The sequence below is a fragment of the Aegilops tauschii genome, chromosome 1 (genome assembly GCF_002575655.3).
Source record: "Aegilops tauschii subsp. strangulata cultivar AL8/78 chromosome 1, Aet v6.0, whole genome shotgun sequence".
Classification (NCBI taxonomy): domain Eukaryota; kingdom Viridiplantae; phylum Streptophyta; class Magnoliopsida; order Poales; family Poaceae; genus Aegilops; species Aegilops tauschii.
Genome location: NC_053035.3, coordinates 76,731,462 through 76,752,122, shown reverse-complemented (window position 1 = coordinate 76,752,122; position 20,661 = coordinate 76,731,462). Strand labels below are relative to the sequence as shown.

Sequence of the window (20,661 nt, the reverse complement as noted above, 5' to 3'; positions counted from 1 at the left end):
TCGCAGCTTGCAAGAGTAGCATGCGCAACGAGCAGGTAGATCACATCCCTGATTATATCTAATTCAACTCTTCAATTTCTGGCCAATAGTTAAACCTGACGGTGTTGTAAAACTGCTTGTATGTAGGGAATCTATGAGAAAATGAAACCAATTTCTACTTATTTTATAACTCCCCCAATCAATACTGAACTGACTGAATCTGATGTATCTAATCAAGTTTCCGGTGCAAACATACAAGCTTATGTTGTTCTTGAGCCTGAAGTGTCTAATGAACAGACTGCTAATGAAGGATTTGATGCAAACATTTTACATGCTCCTGGTGATGAACATATAGTGTCTAATGAGGGATCTAATGCAAGCATTTTGCAAGCTCATTGAAGGATTTAGTGTCTAATGATGATCTACCATGTTGAGAGAGACAGAGATTTGCAGGCATTGATGACAAGCAAATTATAGTGCATTTTCATAGCTTGAGGAAACGTCGAGGCCATCTACCAGAAAGTCCCGGTATCATGACAACATAGCATAAATACTTTTCTAATCTGTTGTTTGAAACTATTGCCATACTTGTGCAGGATAGATATATTGATATGCAGTTTGCGCACTGGTTATACGTGCAATTACACTTTGATATTTTCAGCCAGAGAACGAATAATTCAAGCAGGTACAGACCATGTTTGTAGTCCTTGTACACCATGTTGCATTTTGTGTTTTTTGGTGCTTGCATCATTTAGTGTTTATAATCTGAACTACTTTGGATCATTAGCTGGTTTTCAAAGTGCATGTAGCTTCACATTTCTCAAGTTATGTTGATTTCCATAGTGCAAGTGCCTTCGTATTTTTTAAGTTAAATGTTCGCCCCTGGTAACTTGAATTCGTGGATCAGCCACTGGACACAAATCATACACGAATGCCAATACAAATTAAATGAAATGCAGGGACTTACGCTAGCTCGTTGTACAGGCTCACTGCAGCTCTGCTTGCGCTTGGGATGTTCCATGTACAAGTCCATGTTACCACTTGCTTGGATGTGCAGGCCTTGTGCTCCTTACACCCCCCTCTGCATTTTTGACACGGCGAATGGTTGATCAAATAAGAGGAATCGACCTTGATGTTCTACCGGAGGACAGATACTTACAAGGTTATACGGGTGTGCAGGATGTGTACCAGATCCCGTAGCGCCGTCATGCTTCGCTAAAAAATGGATTTGCTTGTTTCAGATGATATCTCCAGAAGAAATAAGAGTCAAAGTCAGAGTTGCATAGGCGTGTAAGCTAAGAGAGCAATGAAAGGATATCCAAACATCGTCGGAACAGTGCAGAAGGGAGTGATGTGTGGATACCTAGTTCGGGCCGGCGTTTGGGCATGCTCGCCTAGCTAGAGTGCGGGTCACTTCAGAGCCGTTGAGGGTGATGCGCTGGCGTTGGCTGCCAACGCACGGATGCAGATCTTGAGTGGCAGCGGAGCGCTACGATGCGGTGGGCGAGACCGTTGGTGAAGCCCCAACGGCCTCGGGGGGCGGAGGTGCGATGATGTGCTCGGTGAAGTAGCCCCGGTGAGCTGGGAGGTGGCGTCGGTGAAGCGCACCTGATGCGGTGGAACTCGGTGTCTGTGAGGCACGTCGTTTGCGGCGGCTGACGTTGTCGGTGGACCACCCGGTGCGGTGGACGAGGGCGTAGATGAGGTAGCTCCGGTGCGGTGGTGAAGCGCGACCGTCGTCTTCGTCGTCGTCGTCCGGCACAGAGGTGGGGAACGGTGGGGAAAGAGACGAGACGAGGGGCGATTCGAGGGTTGGCGGCGAATTAGGGATTTGAGCAGTCTGGGCGCGGAAGGGGACGTTGGAGAAGAGAGATTTTGCGGGGCTAGAATTGGGGCCGCCAGATATTTCAATCCGAAACGTGGAAGCGCGAACTTATATTGTCGTCGTCCTTTTTTTGGGGGGAGGGGTGGGTGGCTGGGTGCTACGCGTCCGTCCGACACACGCGACCACCCCGACAGGACTATGCTTTGGTGCCTTAAGGCACCTGCCTTTGTGTCCATGACATGTGGGCCCAACAGGTGGCTGGCCCACATGTCAGTGACCCAAAGGCAGTTGCCTTTAAGGCACCGAAGTAGCGTCCACCCCGACACGACCCTGGTCTGCCTGGTGCGCCTACATTTGAGAATGCAAATGAATCTTCTTTCATTTGCAAACGAATCTGTATGTATTACGATGCCCATGTTTTCCTTGCAATAATTAGTCATTCGAAACGAGATACTCCATCCGTTCACTTTTGTAAGTCGTTTCAGACAACTTAAAATGAACTGTTTTGCACATTGTCTGAAATGCCTTCAAGGTCTTATAAAAGTGAACAGAGGGAGTACTATAAATTAATTAATGAGGAGTTATTTAAAAAATCGAAACGGTACCCACGCTAACGTGGATTAGAGTGTGTGTCACATAATTAGTTATTTGAATTAGAGTGTGTGTCACGTAGTTAGTTATTTGAATTAGAGTGTGTGTCACGTAGCGATCTCCAATTCTAACGTGGATTTCGCATTTCACTGTATCCACGCTACTTTTTTAATACAAATTCATATGTATATGATGAACACCATGGTAGTGAGAAAACTTTTGGATGGATTCAAACATATGACCTACAAAATAGCACAACAAACTGAGTCAATGTCAACTTTTCGAAACTTAGTATGGCACGAATTCGAAATAATTACCCGTATGCCTGGTCCTCAGTTCAAATCTTACAATGTACACCGAATTGAAACATCGATATTAAGTCTCGTACTATGTACATTCAAATGTTGTTTTTAGCCCCCCCTCCCCCCCGCACAAACGCTACATACTTCCTGTATCGGTCAATCTTCCTCTCCTAACCACCTTAGGAAGCTATCGGTTTCCAACACACGTTCATTCTTTCTCTCCATGTTTCGATCTCTAAGTCTCTCAACTACACAACCCCTTTTTCCACTCTGTTACCAAATGTATTTACCTCACACACCCGCCATTGCACCCCATGCCGAGCTCTCTCTCTCTCCCCCCTCTCCCTCTCACCCTCTCGCGCTAAATACATGCATTGCCTATCTAGCCCCCAACCTCTCATGCGCACGCACGCACGTTGTATATCTAGGTCACTCCCTCGAGACTATCTCACTCTTTCTTCCGCACGGCGGGCCACACTCGCTCAATCTCGCTCTCTTTATCTGAGTCTCGTTTAACCTCATTTTCTTTCACACACAAATGATATATCTACCTGTTTGGGCCTCGATCGACACACTCTATACTCTCTTACGCAGATTGTCTATCTAGGTCAGTCCATCCAAGCCGCCGCCACTCTTTCGACCTCATGGTGGGCCATGCTCACTCAATCTCTCTCTCTCTCCGTATGTCTCGATTGACCTCGCTCTTTCTCGGACAAAAACGATATATCACCATGTTTGAGCCCAATTCGACCTATTCACATTGTATACTCTCTCACGCACATCGTCTATCTAGGTCACTCTCTCCAACCTGTCTCACTCTTTCGATCGCACGGCGACCCTATGTGATCGGTTGACCATGCTTCCTCCCACGCAAAAAATATATCTACACGTCTGTGACTGGATCATCTCTCAAGCTCTATCTTACAGCCCTCACCCTTGCCAAAAAGCTCAATCGGACAATATCTCTCCAGAGCATATATATTTGTTCAATGAATGTCAGACCACACTCACTTTGTCTCTCTATCTATATGTCTCTCGATTGACCTCGCTTTCTCACACCGTATCTTCCACGCGTTGAAGCTACTACCTCTCCATCCCTCGCAAAGCCAGAGCTATTTACATTGCGAGGGGCACTCCAACCTTGGATTAATTTGTGTAGGCGTTTATTCCGGTCGGTTTAGATTATATTTTCGTAGCATTCGGCCCACAACTACTCCAAACACCGTTGCAACCCACGCAACTCCCCTAGTTGATTTCCCTCTGGCTCGGTCATCGCTCTCTTGGACGTCCTTTCTCGCCTTCAACGTCGCACTATGGTATTATTGAAAAAACTATGTTGTTCTCTTTAATTATTATAAATAAGCTACAAAACTACACACCGATAGTCCACTTGGAATGGAACAAATTTCGACCCACAAATTAAAGTGCTACAAACTACACACCGAGGGGCCCACATGTCATGAAACAAATTTGGACCCATATACAAATTAAAAAAATAAAGGACGAGGATCGAACATGCGACCGGGCCTTCAAGCCGCACGTCAATAGGCAACATATGTAGAATAGCAATGTTTGTTGTACCCCCTTTGTTCACATAATGTTTTTATATTACCACAGCCTAATTAATGGATAACATGTAATATTAGTTTTAGTACTATTCGCCTTCACTTACTGGTGGGTTCCATGTGTGCTCTCTCTCTCTCTCCTCCCCTTCTGCGTTTAGACGCACGAGCAAACAGGAAGAACTCGCGGGCGATGTTGCCGTTGACCATATCTGGACGCGTTCACAAGTCACGGCACCTGTTTCACGTACTAGCAGCACTAGTCAGTGTGTACGTGCAATGCACGTTAATTTGGAAGTATATTAAGTGCATGCGGATATTAACTACTAGGATATTATTTCCGTGTTGTCATGTGATTAGCACTATTTTTGGCATGAAATTAACTACACGCTAAACGTGTTTAGCGCTCAACATTGAAGCAGTCTAGGTCGTTGGATGACAAGGAATACATGTGGCTTGATGACGTTTTATATTTAATTTGATACGGCTCTAGCAAAACATTCAATCGATCAAACCATACATTTCGTTCAGTCTGACTCCGACTTTAAATTATACGACGATCGATATAAAATAAACGGAAATGATAAACGTTCGGATTTTAAGCATGGCAATCTGAACGTTTTTCATGGCAAATTTAGATTACGCGGCGGCGGCGTCTCGCGGTGGGAATTGGCTCCTCTGTCGTGCTCTGTGTGTCGTCGGGCCACTGACCGACGGCGACGGCAGCATCTTGCGTCGTTGTTGGCGTACTCCTGGACGTTGGCCTAGCTTCAAGGAAGGCCAAAATGTTCTGGACTTCGGAGCAAGTCAACTAGCGGGAGGAGGCGACTGGCGTTGGTGCAAGGAAGCGGTCGACGGCGGCCATCCATGCCACTGAGGGGGCACTGGCACCCGCGCGGGGACAGGCGCTGTCAACGGCATGGCGGAGACATTCGTGTGCACGGGCACCGGCACGGGCGCGCACGTCAGTGCACGCGCAGGCGCATGCGCTAGCAGGTGCACGGGCACCGGCATGGGCGTGCGCGTCAGTGCAGGCGCATGCGCTGGCAGGTGCACGGGCGCGTGAAAGTCGGCGGGGACCTCGTGGAACCCCGCGGGATCAAGCTCGGCGACAATGTGCGGCTCCCAGCCCATCAATGCCACGGGGATGGGCACTGGCGCAGTCGGGGCGACGGGAGCCGGAACGGGAGCGGGGACAGGCGCGGCAACTTCCCGCAAGGCCAGTTCAAGCTCGTCCCAAAGCGCCTTATGTTCTTGAGACTCCGGCTGGGTGTCTTCCTCAGGAAACTGGAACACTAAGGGCAGACCATCGTGATGCGGCATGGCGCACGTTTAGGTCAGGCTAGTTGGAGGTAGACGACAGGAGAATCGGAGAGGAAGAGAGAGGATTGTAGCGATACCGGGTAGTGCGGGGTTGATTTTAAACTGCGGCGCCGGCGACATTAAAAGTGGGAGCAGTTGGGATGATGGTGGGCGGCGGAGCCTGGTCAAAGGGCTCGCCTCCCTGTGAGCCTGCACAGCGGTCTGCTCGCACGCCTCCCTAACAGCCGACGCAGCGGTCTGCTCGCACGCCTCCCGTCGACTCACACGCTTGCTCGGACGGCACCTGCCGATGAGAAGCGGGGACTCGTGGCGGCACGTAAACGCCCACAGTTTCAATAGTGAAAGCGTTCGCCTTAACGTGACAGGTCTTTGTTCCAAAATACCTTGGCTCTTCATTTGTGCAACTTGTCATAAGCAGCTTGTCTCAAATTGAAGAAAAAACTTACGAAGTAATATTTGTGCCATATCACGTGACCATGCTTAGTTTCAAGAATTTATGCTCACTTTTGGATTTTCTGAAATTTAAGATCCAGGATTTGAAACAATATCATAACCTACATCATGCAATAAATTTTCAAGCCATACATCTGTCCTGTTGTATTTCTTAAGAAAGGATTTGGTCAAACATTTTGCTTAGTTAGACTTCAGACAAGTTATATATGCAGAGTAAAAGGATAATCCCTCCGTACCAGTGCATTGCCTGATATATTAACTCAAGTACTAGGCATGAACAAACGGGCTCAATTATGTGCTCATCCTGGTGTAGTAGTAGTAGTACTAGGCAATGCAGTTGACGGGTGACCTTGACGAGCGGCGACCGAGGGAATTGAACCGTGCTCGGCACGGTAGGTAACGTTGTCTAGTTACTAAAGCATCCCTCCATTGTTCATCGGTAGTCATTATGGACCGGGGACATGAGGGGAATTTCCTAGGGCTGGAATTCTGGCCGCCAGATATTTCGACTTGAAACGCTGAGGCTCGACTGGTTGGGGTTGCCTAATGTGCGTACCACGCACGCCACCGAAGGACACAAGCCCGGTTTTTTTTTAGGATCAACACGAGCCAAGGTCTGGCTGGTACGCCGTTGGGTCCTACCATTCGAGAATACGAAAGGAACCATTTAAATTGCCGAACGAATCTATGTGTATTACAATACCCGTATTTTCCTCGCAAATACTAATCTCAACGTGGTAATTGATTTATGACGAGTTGTTGAATTAGAGTGAGTTTGTGATATAGTGATCTCAACGTGGATTTCACATTGGTATCCCTAGTAAGTTTTCCAATGCAAATTCAAATTTAAAAGTGAACAATATGGAGGTGAGAAAACTTTGTATGTATCAAGCATATGACCACACACACACACAGAGACACACACGCACGAACACAACAACAATCCAATAAGTATAGTGCATCTATTTTTCCAAACCATGCATGTATGACACGAATTCAAAAATACTCCTTCTATTCCTAAATATTAGTCTTTTAGAGAGTTCAACAAGTGACTATATACGGAGAAAAATGAGTGAATCTAGACTCTAAAATATGTCTATATACATCCGTATGTGCCAGTCCATTTGAAGCCTCTAAAAAGACTAATATTTAGGAACGAAGGGAGTAAAATGTAAGACATCCATGGTCCTCAGTTCAATATTTAAAATGAACATGAAACTGAAACACGAATATTAAGTCTAGTACTACAGTACATGCAAATGTTGTGTTTAGGCGGAGCTATGATTGTCGGGGGTCAACCCCTCGACCTTAGATAAAATTGTGGAGCTCTGTTTAGGGTTGTTTAGATTATATTTGTCCCCACCCTCCCAACCACCGATTGGTTGTGCACCCCCCCCCCCCCACCCCTCCTCCCTGGGAGAATATCATGTGCCCCCGTACCTTAGATGCTATATGCCGATACGAGTTGCTTGGAGCTTGTAGATCTGAGATATAGCAGCTCACATGATGTGTCTTAATATTTTTGCAGGAAACCTTGATGAGTTTGAGAATTGCACACAATTTGTACAAAAACTACTTAGATGCCCTTTGATCCCATATCCAACGACCTCGAAGCTCGTATCACCGTAGCATCTAAGATGAAGGAGGACATCATATTCTCCTGTATGTAAGAATATCATGTGCTACCACACCTTAGATGCTTTGGTGATACAAGCTCTTCGGAGGCGTTGGATTTGTGACCCAACACCTCCTCGGTGGTTCGAATGGTTTTTTGCAGAAAAGCCCCAAAAGAGTTCGGCCACTGCTTACAAGCACAAAGACTGCTCATATGCCATTGGATCTCAGATCAAACGACCTCCGAGCTCGTATCACCGTAGCATCCAAGCTGCGATAGCACCTTATGTTTTCTCGCACAGGAGAGTATGAGGTGCTCCCGCACCGTAGATTCTATGGTGATACGAGTTCACTGAGATCTAACGGCCCACAGTAGGAGGTTTGAATGTTTTTGCAATATACGACTGATAGAGTTTGGGAAATGCGCAGAAAGTACAAGTACTACGCATGTGCCATCTGATCACTGATCATACGACCTAGATGCTCATATCACCGTAGCGGGTAATTAAGCTACGGGGAGCACCTAATATGAGCACGGGGGAGCCGTTGGATCAAAGATGCAGCGGCACACACGAGGCATGAATGTTTTATTTGCAAAAAAACCTTTGGAGAGTTTGGAAATTGCGCATAATTACAAAGACTACTCCCAAGCCATTGGATCTCACTTCCAACGGTGTAAAAACTCGTATCACCATAGTATCTAAGCTGCGGGGTGGATGTGATATTCTATGCCGCTGTCATTTTTGTTCGTAAACTTGCAAAATACGTGTAACTCGTGCCGTTACTTGTCTAACCGCGCAAAGTGTTTGTTCAAAAAAAACCATCCTACACTGAAATATCGGAACAACACACGGGGGTCCCACTTGTCATTAATCAAATTTGGACCTAAAACTAACAAATCTGAAAGACGAGATTCGAACTGGCAACCTGGACTACAAAGCGTAAGTCGATAGCTTGAAAAAACGAACGGTTGTTCGCTTTGTCCCATAACTTGATTTTATACAGTACTTGCGTTGAGTAGAGTAGAGGGAGTGCCTCATCAACACGTGCATGACCGTTGTCTCACTTACTGGTGGGTCCCAGGTCTGCGATCTCAATCTCTCTTCTCTCCATCGTCTAACCTTTGCACGGGCACACACGAAGAGCGGCGCTAGCTTGCCGTGGTGTTATGACAACTAAAAAAAGCTTGGAAAATAGAAGAATCACCTAGAACAAGAGACGTTGTGGCTGGTCGAGATGGAGCTAACCACATCTATCCTCCGTGCCACGTTTGCATGATGAAGCTGTGTGGCTAGTGGGGTGTTTTCGACCGACTGGCTGGGTCCCGAGGTCGAACCATAGGTACTACGTCTGATACAGTATATTTTTACATGCACATTTTTCCTCTGTGCCGAGACGTGGCACACCCTACCGCGCGGTTTCGGGGTCCTCCCGGGTGGTGCACGCATATATTCTTCCTGACGTGGGACGCCCTACCGCGTGTTTTCTGGGTCCTCCTCGGTCGTAGCGCCGAAGCAAGTAAATGAGTCGTCAAATCACGAAAGACCACCTTTCCCGCCGAGTACATCAGTGAAGCACGGTGGCTAGCTAGTTGGGCTAGTTCGACCGATTAGCTATGCCGCCGCCACATTTGTTTTTTCACCCCTTTTTTTATCTACTTGCCGGCAGGTAAATTTAAATATCCACCGCGGCGTTGCTCTGGTGTTTGGGTGCGGCAGGATTTTTAATTTTTTTATTGACGGGAGCAGGCGCGGCAGGATTTTTAATTTTTTGATTGATGGGAGCAGGCGCGGCAGCAATTAGTCACGATGACTCCGCCTGTAAAAACCCACTGCTCCCTGATGTGAGAAGTCATCGACTGGTGTTTTACCGTGGTGAAAACCAAAAGATTCCCCGCTCACTCCGCCTTCCCGTAGATTGCATTGCCTTTCAGCCGTTTCGCCCCTTTGCTTCCTCTCCCCATTGCTTCTACCTGGTGCCATGGCGGCGCAGCAGATCACGGAGTCCGAGGTGAGGCCCCTGACACAGGAGCTCCATGTCAACGATGCGGAGCTTAGGGCCAAGGACGTGGAGCTCCGTGAGCTCAAGGAGGAGAGGAGTGCCATGCTCCTCCGTTATGTGCAGGAGTTCACGGAGCTTCAAAAGCGGCAGGCGTCCACCAAAAAGATGCTCGAGGCGTCGGCGGCGTTGCTGCAGAAAGCGGGAGATACGATAGGCCGTCAGGGGAGCCAGCTGGAGCGCGAGCGGGCCGATCGTGACGAGGTCCAGGATCACCTCAGCTACTTGGTGAACCAAGTTGCCACGCACGTGTTGCGGCTGCGCGATGCCTACCGTCGTGCCAGCGTGACGATGCCGGCCGTCGGGCTAAACCCGTTTGACCACCCGGTCGACTTCAATGAGCTGCGGCTTCCTGACCTGGTCTCCTTCTTCACCTATATCTCCGAGGAGCTGAGCCGTCTCCGCGTGATGGTGGGGGCTGAGCTGGACAAGGAGGGGTTGCGGGCTGCCGTCGCTGTTGCCGGGCGAATCCTTTCAGGGCTCCGTCACCGAAATCCATTCGTGCCATTGGACGCCGTCTTTGACGAGTTGGCTCCCGTCGACCGGGAGCGGGCTCTGCGGGCGGTTGCACCCTGCATCACCAACGTCGTGCGCCTCGAGAAGCAGAGGGACTTTGGTGGTGTTTAGGCACCCTCTGCATGGGCATGTCCATGTCTCGGTGCAACATGACCGTTGGATCAAACTCAGACGGTGCAGATCAGTCACTGTAGCACAAAGCGTGTGGGTGTGTTTGGTTGCATTCTCATCTCAATATAGTTGTTTCCTCTTCGTGTATTTTTTTCAACCTACTAGTGTGGACTCATGCACCCTTCATGCACTCTGCCAAACACCCAAAAGTGGGTCGAGAAGGGAACTTTTGCTCCCATCCCGTGCACCCTTCATACACCCTGCCTAACACTATTCGTGCTTCATATGGTTCATGTTTCGTGGAGTACTGTAGCACCGTACTCTCCATGCGTTGTGGACCTAGTTCTGTTAACATTGATCTCACCGTTCATTCTCGACCGGACAGTCGAAAAAGCGGTACTATGTTACATATAGGAGTAGTTGACATGCGCACAACATCATTTGTTATCGTCATATCTTACTACACTAGCAACAAGATTGTGTAGTACTGACGTATGAACCACTGCACATGCCTAGTTGTAGGAGCACTGTGTATGTTAAAGTGGCTGCCGTGTTTCGCACTCCTCCGTTGTAAGAGTGGAAACGCATGCTGTAATCATTTTTTTCTTCAGAAAAACAGTGGACACGCTCTACCATGCGGATCCTCCTCCAGCCATGCACTAAATTACTCACTTTCGCCGACGTGTGGGACAGCCAGCACCTGGGTCCACCAGCCATGCACTAAATTACTCCGTAGTAGAGTGACGGTAGACTACCCCGATCGAACCGCCGCAGTAATGCCCAATGAGCCGTCAAATCACAAAACCCCCTCCTTTCGAGCAGTAAGTTGGACGGACGAAGCAACCATCATTTCACTCTTCTCTCTCAGCTTCCTCTCTTGAAGAAAACCCCCACTCGCTTCGCTTCTCCCTCATCTCATTCCTCCTTTCACTCTTCTCTCTCAGCTTCCTCTCTTGGATGGACGCCGGAGCACCGGCCGACGTGATGTCTATGGCTCTGGACAAAACCGTCGAGGCTCATGGTACGAAGAAGCGCAAGCACCCCGCCGAGACTACCGCAGACAAGCTCAAAGCCACCGCCCTGTCCAAGCCCCCCTCTCCGGGATCCCTCATTAAGCAAGTCCAGGTAATGTCTCTTGTTGACGATCTTTTTCTCGATCTTGATCGTGTTTTTTCATCTAACACGCAGTACTAGTACTGGTAGTACAACTTTCTGGGTGATCTTGCATGTGATTTTAGTGTGCCAAATGACGGTTCTAAATTCCTCTTTTGACCAAAACATTCGAGAGGTTGACACTGATTTCTTATAGATTACTTTCAACTACTCCCTCTGTCCCAAATTTCTTGTCTTAGATTTGTCTAGATACGGATGTATCTAATACTAAAATGTGACTTGATACATCCGTATCTAGACAAATCTAAGAAAAGAATTTTGGGACGGAGGGAGTACTTTATGAACATCAATGCTACCTTTTAAGAGGGTATATTTGCCTCAGTAACTTGTGTTATGGATATTGCATGTAATCCCTCTGCTCTCATGCCTTTGAAGACATGTTCTAGTGTCTTTGTTCACTCATTTCTGTGCGTATATGTAGTCATATATGGAGTATAATATCGAAAATCATCTTATATTTCTGAACGGAGGTAGTAATAAAATATGGTTTCTGTTTGAATTAGAACCAGGTCCGCGGTGGAGATGAAGTTCTCAAAGTCATGCCGTGTGAACTGGAAGACCTGATGATGAGTTCTACTGCTGAACTATCCAGCTGATGTGTCCTTGTCGCCACGTGTCCTGAACTAGTGTTTTCCTGTAGCATTGTTGTCAGGCGTGTTCTCAAGGCTGTACTTGACCACAACAATTTCCTGGCTGTGCCGTCGATTACGAAGGGTGTGGTTCTTGTAAAGCTTCCCAGCAAATCTGATGCGGCCTGTCTTCATCATCATGTTTATGAGTGGAAAGACCACTCTGTTAGGTTCTCCAAGGTTGACAATATGGTGATGGTGCATGTAGACATCTCACACGAAGTCCATGGCCTAGTCAGTTATGCGGGGTTCATCGCGTAGGTCGGTGGCAAGAAATAGTCTGCAGAGTTTAGTTAGTGCAACTTTGCTTGTCTATAGTAAGTACTATTGTTCAGTACTTGATTTGTGTTTGTGAACCTTGTGTTGTTTATTAGTGCCGCTTTTGGTGTGTGAACGGTCTATGTTAATGTCTATGTTAATGTCTGTCCACTCAATTCAGTCTGTATATTTTGAAGTATCCAGATCATATTTTTTGTGAGGACGGTTTATCAATTATGGTTACACTCCAATATCTGTATGCATTGCTGGGTTTATCGTACCCACCAGGATTTCCAGTCCCATGGATGTTCGGTCCATACGATTTGTCACGACCTTTGGACTGTCCTGCTTGTGGGAGTAGGCGGGGCCCCTGCATGCCACGCGTAGTTGGACGATCAATCTTCTGTTTAGTACTTCAACATAGTGATTTCCTGGTAAGGATTCACTTGTGTCATATCAAGTAAATCTTATTGATTTACTGTCTAAATCTTGTTGATTTAATGTCATGTTTTCTTTCTTTTCCTGCAATTTTACGATGCAGGATTTGCCATGTGACATTCATCACAGAATAAACCGTTTGGTTTGCTCTACGATGGCTATTTTTGCAGGTTTCACTTCTTATGTCGTGTCAGTAACGAAGGCACTGTCCATCACTTATATTACTGGAAAAATTGGATCAGTCTATTGTCTGAGTACAAGCTGAATCCCTATGATGAACTGCAGTTTGGTTTAACAAAAACGCCACAATTAGTCCTTCTCGCGTTTAAAAGAAATGAAGAAAAAACTGGATCACGGTCACGGATCCTAGTCAAGTTAGAAAGCTGATCATAGCAGACCAGACACGATCACCGCTGTCTCGCACAGATCGAGCACCGGCAGTTGCTCTAGCACTGACAGCGGCAGCAGCTCAGTCTGATCCAGCTGAGGATTGGGCACCGACCGTGTCAGCGGATCAGTCTGATCTACCGGAGGATCGGGCATCGACACCGGCACCTGCTCCGACACCGGCACCAGCTCTACAAGGAGCACCATCTCCGGCAGCAGCAGCGGCTTCGGCACCTGCACCAACACTTGCACTTGCATTTGCTCCGGCCCGTGTAGTTGTACCGGCAACAGACTGGGCTGCAGTTCACACTTCATATACCAAAGTCCTTACAAAAACCGACATGTCCACCTTCTTGGTAAGCATTGGCCGCCCAAGTGCCTCGTTCTTTTTTTTCCATGTTGTTTCACATGATTCACTGTGTTGATCTAACTGTTTGGGTATGTCTTCTTGTTTGCAAACAGAGAATTCCTAGAGCAATGAGGGAGTCGTTCAACAATCCGGGCGACCGCGGCCAAGTTTCTCTTACCATGCGCGGCCTTGGTGTGAATGAACCTGCTCAATATACCGTAAGTACAAAGGATGGTCGCATGATGATTGATGCTAAAGGATGGTCAAGGTTTAAATCTAAATCATATCTTGCGGTAGGGGATGATGTCAACATCGAACTTTCTCGGCAAGGAGAGCTAATCCAAATCAACTTTGAAATTCTTCAGTAGCACCACGCAACTGCCGAACTGATCTATCCTCCGAGAGATTTTGATGTAATAATCTGGCATGGTGAAACAAGTGTCCTGTGTGTATAAGTAGTACGACAGTATTATTTATCACATGGTATATCATTGATAGAATTGCAACTCTGATTGCTGGTTAGGAACTGTCGTTCGATTTCATTCCAACAGCTACCGTGCTTTATTCAATTTTGTGTATTCGCCTTGCGACAGCATCTAAAACCAGCGCCGTACTGATCGCTTGCAATATGAAAAGCGCTGAGGTAGAACACATGGGCCCCCAAACATGCAAGGTCGGCTGCGGCCCAAAGTCCAGAACCGTGAGCCTATCTGAGTATTATATTCTCAGTTGAACCCCCATAAAAAAAGTTGAACCCCCATAATGCCCGTGCGTTGCAGAGGGAGTATATTTCTCGGCAAGGTGAGCCTGTGATATAAAAGATTTGTATATTTCTTTACAGAGAGAGTATCTCTCTGTCAAAAAATATATTTATGTGTAACTAGTTACTCCTGTCTTTCTACTTCCTTTCGCTGATATGTGGGGCAACCGGCAACGGGGTCCACGTGCCATATGCACAAATTAGAGTGCACAACTTCACGGTAGACTCACCCCGGTCGTAGCGCCGCAGTAATGCCCAATGAGCCGTCAAATCACAACCCCCCCCCTTTCCAGCTTTAGCAGTAAGCTGGACGGACGAAGCGGCAATATTTCACTGGGCCTGAATCCCCTTCTCCCTCGTCTGCTTGTTCAGAGAAAACCCCCTCTCGGCGATTGCATAGGGTTTTCTCATGGAGAACCAGGTACAAATTCTTCATCCATCCCCGATAAATCCAAGTCCCTTGGTCGCAGGTAATCCTAGGATGGCAGCCGCCGCCGTTGATGCATTTTTCTTCCTACTGAATCTAGTGTGTTTCATTTGCAGTGCCCAAAGTGCGAGTACCCTACAGGTTTATGCGCCCTCGGCGAGATGCCACACTTGTTCCTTCTCATCCTAACACAGCATTTTGAAACGCGCACAGTATGTTCCTAGAATCCTCTTTTCTATCCGGGAGGGTGGGGTTTTTTTGAACATGTTGTGTTCTCATATTATTTTTCCTGCAGTGTATTATTTGCTCTGCCAGAACACATGTACTCAAGATGCTCGGCCTTGCCATAACTGAATACACTAGTTTATTGGTCACAGTGAAGACAAGCCACGGATATAAGTTCCGAGTTGGGTTCATGAACCAAGAAGATCGCTGCTTTTTTATGGCCGAACTTGGATAAACTTTCTCAAGTGTTACGGACTGAAAGTTGGCGCACGAATGTTGATGGAAATAGCAGAACCTGGTCTCATCTTCACTGCGATCTTCCACCCCGACGTCGTTCCAATTGTTCATCCATGTTAGTTTTGTATCTGGTTCTTGCTTGTTGCCTCGATTACTTCTTAATCCACCTATTCTGTCTAACTAATCACAATTTAACTTTAGAAGTAGCAACGAATCTCTCACGAAGATGCTACTTCTAACTAATATTTTCTTATAATTGGTGGCACGTGTAGGTTTTTTCAGAGTTAAGCAGTCTGCTCGTTTGTTACTCTGTAATAACTCGGCTGTTACTAATGGCACTGAAGTTGACTGGATCGACATCCACAAGTTCCTACACTTTATTTATCGTCTTGAGGTCCTTGTGGGGCGTTTCAATGGTGGAAGGCCACGTGGGATATGTGTGCCACTGCTGCACTCGTTGAACAGGTCCAACTGTGTCAAGAAACTTATGGTACGAGCTATTTTCTGTTATATATGTTGTTCATAAACTATTGCTTATACACAGTTTTACAGCTGTGATCTTCTTGAAACAGGAACTGCCGAGTTCTATTGTTCCTATACAGATGCCTCACCATGGTCGGGTCAGACTTGCGCTTGGTCACAACATGATGTTTATGTCGACCTACTCAATTCCCCTTGGAGGTGAAAAGATACTTATTCATGGGTGGTCTCAAATAATGAAGGCCCGTCCATCTTGGAGAATAGGACAGAAGATTATGTTCATGCTTTTCCATGGCTCTAAAGCGAATATCCTGTTTATTGACCACGTTGCTTTCAGCTTTGGTTGTTAAGTGCCCCTGCTGGTTTCAGTTAAGGTTGTTAAGTACTCCTGCTGCTTTTACAGTCTGTCGTGTTTCTTCAATCCTGTCTTCCTCCAGCCGCCAAAACCAAACCAGTGCCGGCAGGGCCGCCTGCTTCCGCCTCCCACGGCTGGCTGCGCCTCAGCGCACGCATCGCCGCCCCACCGTCTCCTAAATCATTAACGCCGACGTCCTCCGCGCGCTTTGGTGCGCTCGCCGCCCTCTCACATTGTCAACATGGTCAACAAACAACGGGAATTGGCAGAAGTACGTGGAGAGGATGACAGTAGAGGCCCACCACGTCAGCGTATGGAAAAATAAAATGCTTCCTCCTAGTGTTTTCCTGACATCTGGGACCCACGACATTGTGAGCGTATATAGTCAATAGACAAAAGAACAGCACAAGATCGGCTGACACCTGGGACGTAGCTACTCGAGCAGTATTTTTTTTTGTTTGGTATTGTTGAGACGGAGCAGGGTTTGAACTGGGCTGTGGCCCGTCTAGCCCAGGCTTAAATTTTTTGTTCACCATGTGACCAGCCCAGCTATTTTTTCTTTGTGAAAATGAGCCCAGTTTATTTTTCCAACGGTTTTACTTTCTATTTAATTTCCATTTTCTTCTAGAAAATTCCGAGGAGCGTTGTCTCAACACTAAAGAGATGGGTGGACATGCCAACCAATGGCAGGGTAACCCTTGAAGCTCCTGATGAACCTACACATGTCATCACTCCTTCATCGTACTACATCTCCAAAAACGACGGCAGGATGGTAATAGAAAAGTCTTCTTTCAGAGACTTCATATCAGCTGCATCCTTCGTTGAAAAGAACGTTGTTCTAATCACTTTCAAAGAGCGCCATGACCGTTCTGTGTCCATCATCATTCAGCGCATTATGTAGATTCAGTCGGAACCAGCACCTAAAATGGAAGCAAACAGTGTATCTCCTAGAATGTTCAACGCTCGTTTCATGATGATGCCTCCAGGAGCAAAACATTGATTACTATAAGTTTGCTAGTTAGGATGGTAGAGTAATGTAATTATTATGGACCATGTGCTTGCTTGAACTATCGGAATGATCTTTTGCAACTTATGTAGCTCTTACGGACACTCAACTTGTTGTTTCAACCATCGGAATGATCCTTTGAAATAAATGTTGTTTGAACTATCGAAATGATTCATTCAAAAAAATGTAGTTCTTATCCTTTCAAAAGTTCACAATTCAAAAAAACAAAACACAAAAAGATTCATTTTCAGAAATCAAACGAAACAAGAATCAGTTTGTGATTCAAAACTTCTATCAATGCCATGTTATCAAACTTATTCTAGTGAAACATATCTCAATTAAAAACCAAACAGGACTCCGTTTTCAAGTCCAAACTATATTTACTTCAACTTTTCCTAAACACACACTTGTGCACCGAATAACATAAAAACCGTGCCTCCCTAACCAAGGAAGATTATTAATTGAAAAAAACATTTTCACAACAAAGGCACGACCATGCATCTGCTAAGTGTTCTACCGTTTACACTTCTACTTTCACAGCCAAAGATGGATCACGCAGGCAGCACGAAACGAATAAAAAAATTCAATGAACAAGAGAAGTGAAAATCTAAAAAAAACAGATAAAACAAACCCCTGTTTCCGAAATTCTACGCCTGGAACCGCCGCGTGACTAGCAACTGCTCTCTGGCGGTTTCCTTTTTTGCACAACAAAAGAACCCTTTCACTTTTCTGACTCCATTTCATCCTCTTCCTCGAAAGTTTCTCGCCGGCCGCAGCTCACCACCGCACACCTCCAGCCATGGACGACGGGAAACTAACAACACTCACCGAACACATCACTACCCACGGTACAACCATGCTCGAGGTGGTGTAAACCAACGACCCAAGGACCATGGAGCGGATCATCAAAAAGTACGAAGAATGGCTAAAGGAGGAGAAGAACAAGTTCGTCGGCCTCGACCTCGAGTACACACGTAAGAGCAGTTACATACGACAAGGGATCGCCATCGTCCAACTTGCCATACGCGAGCATGGCCTTGTATACCACTACTGCAGATCCGAGCGCTCCCAGGCATTAGTTGACTTCCTGCAATGGAAAGCGGTAACTTTCACTAGCGTTGACACCAGGAACGACAAGACCATGCTTGCCCGTGCATGGATCAAAATTCCAGACGAGCACCACGTCGACATCCAGAGGCTATTCTGCATCAAGGGTGGTGGAGAAAGGGACTCCATGGGTGACCTTGCAGCGGCCATCATCGACCCCTCATACAAGAACATGAAGAAATCATTCCCAAAGGAGAAGCACCAGTTCTGGGAGTGGAAGCCACTTTCCCCGATACACCTTGAGTACGTGGCAAAGGACGGGTATGTTAGCTACGAGTTGTACCGTAGAATCCTAATCATCAAGAACGGGCTACGCCACCTCCATCAACAACAAGAAAGACTCCACCCACGTAAGAGCAATGACGAGGGATCTTCCAGCGGCTGGAAGCGCCGGAAGGGAAACAGTGGTTGATAAATTGCGAGAAAATGGATGTCTACATTAAACTAGTAGGAACTACTATTATCATAATTTGGATTGTATGAACCTATGTTGTAAATATGTTTGTTGTTGCTCAAAGATGTTGTGTGTATTGTATTACTATTTTATGTTTGAACTTTGAACACAGTGGTGTGCTCATGTACAAATGCATACTATGTTTTGCATGTCTAAATGCAATTAGTAAGTTATGTCCCAGTACTGAGCAAGCATATATTGTATCCATGATTATAGAACGAGAGATATCTCGCACGATATTGTATTATAATTTTCATACTCAACCTTTACAAGATGCATCGTGCATTTACAAGAATATGTGATGATATTGTTGTAAACTTTCAATACAATGTTTATTAAACATTGGCGTGAACAATTCATAAATATTGCAGAAGATCATTCGGTACACAGTCACAAGCGACGAGAACTTTGTTACTTTAACCACACATTGAAAAAAAATCCTTGCCTCCATTTCACATCAAACACCGCTCCGTCCATTCAGAACATCCTTGCTATTGCACACAGGTTCCTCTCCGTACACCAGTTCTGCACGATGCCACAAAACTACACTACTGTGTGCAACTGACCTATGTACAAGCGTGGCTCACTAAGTGTCTACTCAATCCATGCTTGTGGTGCCACGCACCCATGACCCTAGAGACTTCACACCTGTGCATCCACAACCGAGCCCCTCTAACCAGATATTCGGACCGATGCCTCTACTGCCGTACATCTGTGCCTCTAGAATCTTGACAGCAGCAAGAGGGTTCAAAACCGTGCCTCCACACAACCGTGCTTGTACTGACTGCACTTCCGTGCCTTTGTTTGCTTGATCAACGTGGCTCACATGAAACCCATCTACGTGCTCCGCACGCGTGATCGCCAATGCAACTTTGGTGCTGCACAGACGCGTCTCTCAGTATACCCGTACCTCCACAACCGTGCTTGTACTGACTATAATTCCATGCCTCCGTTTTGCTCAATCCACGTGCCTCACATAAAACCAACAGTAACTCTACGTGCTACACACACGTGCCTCTCGCATGAAACCCATAGTATCTCGCCCGTACAACTTTGGCGCTGCACACACGTACCTCTCAGTATACCCGTGCGTCCTCACGACCGTGCCTGCACTGACTTCAATTCCGTGCCTTCATTTGCTTAATCCACGTGCCTCACATAAAAGAGATGCACAGCCGTGCCTCAGAGTAAACAACACACGTGCCTCTACTGTATTGATAACTATGACCCCAATTAAATAACATCCGTCCAAAAAAACATCTTTAAAAGAGATGCACATCCATACCTCTTCTACAAACATACAACAGCAATGAACACTTAGGTTCATATCGTTTCATATATCTAGATAACATTAAACCGTAGCATAGATTTTTAAACAAAATCCATTTATGTTCAAAGGCTATAACTAACATCACTGCGGCAGAAGATTGAAGATAACAACAAGCCTCCCATCACGCTCTTTGAAAGTTATCAGCACCAAGCTGTTTACTTCAATAGACGATGCCTGGAGAAAATCACTGAAACCTTCCTGTTTGAACACCATTCTACTACCCAAGCCAATGAAGTAGGAGCAAGGAGTGCTCACATATATATCATCATCACCAGATTCCAAAGTAACTTCAAGGGTTAAAACGCCAGTCATAGGAAAAGTCACAAACTCCTTCAAACTCCTCACAACAATACCAAGAATAACCTGACAAAAAACATCAAGCTATCAGAAATAGAACAAAAATTCAAAACTATAAATAGAAGAGATAATAAAAATAAATAAATAAACAGAAACAAAGAAAAAACAGTGGAAAAAAATCTGACCATATGATGACCATTAACATTCATGGAATCAATCCTGTGAACAAAAGGACAACAGGGTATGTAGACATCATCAAAGAGTTAACACCTCATGAAATACATCTGCTGATAATTAAGAAAAACACCACGGGTGTAATAACAACTTCCAACAAGTTCCATCTCGGAGTCACTCAAACCATCAAGAGCTACAAAATATAATTACACGGGCTGAAGGGAACAGAAAAATCATCATG

The 20,661-nt window shown here is 46.1% G+C and overlaps 1 protein-coding gene across 1 annotated transcript; it reads left to right on the top strand.

Annotated features, from left to right (window-relative positions):
* The first annotated feature begins 17,950 nt into the window (after nt 1–17,950).
* Nucleotides 17,951–18,577, top strand: LOC141027659 (uncharacterized). Its single transcript, XM_073504813.1, has one exon. It carries the CDS (start codon nt 17,951–17,953, stop codon nt 18,575–18,577), a length of 627 nt encoding a protein of 208 aa, XP_073360914.1.
* The last annotated feature ends 2,084 nt before the right edge of the window (nt 18,578–20,661 follow it).

Coding starts and splice junctions, on each gene's coding strand:
- LOC141027659 (XM_073504813.1), top strand. CDS start 17,951: ATGGAGCGGATCATCAAAAAGTACGAAGAATGGCTAAAGGAGGAGAAG.